The 4416-nt window shown below is 38.8% G+C and overlaps 1 protein-coding gene across 1 annotated transcript; it reads right to left on the reverse strand.

Annotated features, from left to right (window-relative positions):
* Positions 1-249: 249 nt before the first annotated feature.
* On the reverse strand, positions 250-1458 carry LOC112143829 (olfactory receptor 146-like). The gene has a single exon (XM_024268039.2). It carries the CDS (start codon positions 1222-1224, stop codon positions 250-252), a length of 975 nt encoding a protein of 324 aa, XP_024123807.2. The 5' UTR covers positions 1225-1458.
* Positions 1459-4416: the final 2958 nt, after the last annotated feature.

The following is a 4416-nucleotide window of genomic DNA, read 5'->3' on the forward strand; positions in this document are numbered from 1 at the left end:
TGTACCCCGCCTTCGGCCATCAGTGGCCGGGATAGGCTCCGGCACCCCCGCGACCCCGAAAGGGAAGAAGCGGTCAAGAAAATGGATGGATGGATGAAAACTTCCTTTAAGATAAAACAAATCTACAAACTCAAGAACAAAAGAAGATTGACTAAAAGCCTAATAAATAAGGAATCTACTTTAGTTGCAAACACAGCAAACAATCACATCAGAAATTTTAGACCAGTCTATTACTTTTAAATGCTCTTATTAATTTGCAATTATTTTAAGTCTGTTTCTTTGAAACAGTTTCTTTATAGCATTCAGCACTTCTTCTGTCTTTAATGAGTAAATAATAGGATTAAGCAAAGATGGGATAGTGTGTGTAAAACAGGAGTTTATTATTCTAATGTTAGGATGGAGGTAGGTGACCACAGAAGCTATGTTAGTGGCAACCAAAGGTAAAAAGAAAGTTGCTACAAGAATTATGTGAGAGGAACAAGTTTTTAGTGCTCTGAGCCGTTCCACTTTTGAGGAAATCCTGCTTAGTGCAATGGCAATGAAAACATAAGTTATTACTATCAGTATAGGAGGAATGCACATAAATAGAATTAAGGCAACATATGCCATAATCTTATTTAAAGATCTATCATTGCAAGATAGACTTATTAACGGTCCATGGTCGCAGTGAAAGCTTTGGATTACTAATGAACCACAGAAAGACAGACGATTAATGTTCCCCACTGTAAAGGCAAGAAAAGAGAATATTATCAACCACATGAACAGCAGAATCACAGCAACAGATCTTTTAGACACGATGCTGTGGTACCTCAGTGGGAAGCAGATTGCTACAAATCTATCATAGGCCATACAGAGAAGAGTCCATGACTGTAAACTTCCAAATAACAAAAAAAAAAACATGTAGCTTAAACAAGCCTCATATAAAATATATCTCCGGTCGAACAAAAAAGTGTCCAAGAGTTTTGGGATAAGAGCTGTGCTTCCACACAGATCTGTCAAAGCCAAGTTGAACACAATCATGTATTTGGGAGAATGAAGAGTCTTCAGCAAGCAGATAACTGAGAGGAGAAACACATTTCCAATAACAGTCATTACATAGACAAAACACAAGAAGATATAAAAATACTGAGTGTAAGGAATATTATAAAACCCACTGATGTAGAATTTTTCAGGACGAACAAACGTGACGTTCAAAATGACTCTGGCTCTTTTTTCTTCAACCATTTCTTGAAAAAAAAAAGGAGACCTTTCAACCGAATGAAAACTACAATGAAAGATGATGTTTTCTTGCTTTCACCCCGAACAGCAGCAGAGCAGTGCATGAAGGCAAGATTGGCAATTTATATGTTCACTTGTGATGTAAAAAAAGCATTGTCACAACAACTGCAATGAGGTGATGACATGCTTTAATGATTTTCATCACAATAAGATGATGCAACAGACAGAACAGATTATTTTTATCCTAACTTTAACATTAAGCTGAAAGGGGGAAAACGTACAAAAATGGGAAAAAACTGACAACTCAGCAAACTTCAAATAATATTTGTGAAATGTATTAAAACTATTTTTTTATGGTGAAAATGGCTGTACACACTGAAAGTCTGTTTTCCAAGCTGTTTTCCATCAGCTAAATGAATTCCTAATAAAAAAACTGCTGCTATGATGTCTTCCAGTCCGGCTTCAGACAGAACCACAGCACTGAAACCGCTCTGACCAAAGTGACTAATGACATACGTTTGAATACAGACAGTGGAAATATGTCAGTGCTTGTTTTACTGGATCTCAGTGCTGCGTTTGATACTAAGACGACTGGAATACTGGGTCTCACTGGCCCAGTGCTAAACTGGTTCAAAACGTACTTAGAAAACAGGAAATATTTTGTGTCAATTGGTAACTTCACCTCTGAGCCAATAGAAATTACATGTGGAGTGCCCCAAGGCTCCATCCTGGGACCACTTCTATTTAACATCTACATGCTCCCACTGGCCCAGGTTATAAAGAACAACAACATTAGTTACCATTAGGGGTGTAACGGATCACAAAACTCACGGTTCGGATCGTGTCACGGTTTTAGGGTCACGGTTCGGATCATTTTTCGGATCAGTTGAATGTTAAAAAAAAAAATAAATACGACAACAACGATATGAAAGCTAATTTTTGGAAATGCTTCAAATCATAAAAACTTCCCACACACAATATTTATATATGCAAAATTAAAACGTTTGCTCATTGACACCTATTTATTAAACAGAATATCTTTAGAGTTTGAACACAGACAAAATGCTAAAACATGTAGTTTCTGACTACATTTGCATGTCTTGTGACCAAATCTACAAAAACTGTGAGAAAAGAATGTTTAACAATAGACAGCTGCTTCTCCTAACTCGGAGATTCTTTGAATCCAGAAATGTAAACGTGTACCGATGCTTTTATTCAGGTCTTAACATTAAATAAACCTGATATCTATCCATCCGCGTCAAGTTGAGTAAAGTTTGTGACGGAAGCTGCAGGGTTTTTCCTGGCTTAAAATAAGGTGGTGGTGTCTCGTGGGGACTTCAGATTTGTATACCTTAACAAGTTTATTTTACTATTATTGTGGTTATTTCATAAACGTTATTGAACATTCTTTCAATGTACATATTTTACTATTATTAGATCACATCATTATAAAACATAAATGGCTCAATGTAACTAATTGAGCCATTAGTTAACTAATGTAATGTAACTAATTGAGCCACTAACAAACCGTATATTGATACACAATAAAACAACTAATTATTCTAGTTTGAAGCTCCATACAAAAGCCTCAGGCAAATGTTTTAACAAAACCCTCAAATTCATCACTTTCAACTCTTACAACTAACTGGATGCCCCCCACCCCCACCCCTCTATCCGTTTACGAGCATGCGCACTCTCTCCTTTCCTCTTTCCACGTGGCAATAGACAGACTGTCTCCTTTTTTTCTTTTTTCATGGAGGTTCTCCTCTAAATCAGGTGTTTAAACTCCTGATTTTAAAGAGTGTTTTCTCTCCCTCACACTCTGTGGGTCTGTCGGTCATAAACAGCGCATNGGTGTTTAAACTCCTGATTTTAAAGCGTGTCTTCTCTCCCTTAATCTCTGTGGGTCTGACGGTAACAAACAGCTGTGGAAGAATAGTCCAGTCGGACCGAACCATTTTCACTTAAAAGGAAGGGGGGTCCACAGACGATGTTTCCAGAACAAAATATTTAAGTATTGTTACCTTGACATTAAAATCAAAATATTTGCGATTATATATTGGTTATTGGTTTACTGAAATTATTTTTTCTGTTGTATCATTTTGTCATCATTCGGGTCTCCGTGGACTCTCTCTCAGTCTGGGCTCCTAGAATCAGCCACATCCCCCCTTTTCCAGGAGCTGGTGGCGGCCGACACCAAATTCTCTATGCAGGAAAAGCTCTGAAAGCTCCGCCCACACGCAGCGGGAGATTCAGGAACAGACTTTAAGAAATAACCGTGAAGCTGTTACTTCAGCGCTGGTCAAAACAAAGAGGATTTACAGGAATTTGACAGAATTTCATTGATGTGAACGGACAATGATTAAAATTATGAGAGCCCAAGGTGTGTGCGCTCGCTGGGGGTGGGGGTCGGAGTGGTCCGCGGTACACACGTGTCCGAACCGTGTCCCGAACCGTGGCTTCTGATCCGTACGGACCACGGATAATCCGTGATCCGCAACACCCCTAACTTTCACTAGAAAATGTATTACTGAGCGATTAAAAAAAAAGCATTATGTCAAACTATTTTTCCCACAGGATCATTTTTATTGATGTTATTATGGAAACCAAATATTTATTGAAAAATTATATATGTGATGTATTAATCTTCCACTAACAATTAAAGATCCCTTTAAATAAAATCAATATTTTATGCAACAGACTTGTTTGTTAGAAACACAAAAGAACTTCTAACTCACAACTTTTCTTATTGTATTTTTAGGATTTGTCTCTTTGCTTTGATAATAATTCTGAAAAATCTTTTGTGTTTTTTTTCCACCCAAAAAGCCTCACATCCGCAGATTCGTATGTAATTGCTAACTGGGATTCTGTTGCGTCTTAACCTTCTAAAAACATGCAGGGATGATGATGACATCAACGACGTGGCATCCATGGCAGGGGTCAACCTATCGGAGGAGAGTGCCCGCATCCTGGCTACCAGCTCTGAGCTGGTTGGCATGGTGACTCGCTCCTGCAAGGACGAGGCCTTCCTCTCCACCCCGTCTCTCAGCCGGATAGCCCTGGAGATCGGTGAGAGGCAGGAAGTCGGGTTTAAAAACTCGTCCAAGAAGGATTCTGCTCATATTTGTGTGTCTGTTCCACCCTCCTCCTCCCTTGATGCAGGTAAAAAGTTTGGCGTCAGCGAGCTGGGCACCGACG

This window comes from Oryzias melastigma, linkage group LG16 (assembly GCF_002922805.2).
Source record: "Oryzias melastigma strain HK-1 linkage group LG16, ASM292280v2, whole genome shotgun sequence".
NCBI classification, from domain to species: Eukaryota; Metazoa; Chordata; class Actinopteri; order Beloniformes; family Adrianichthyidae; genus Oryzias; species Oryzias melastigma.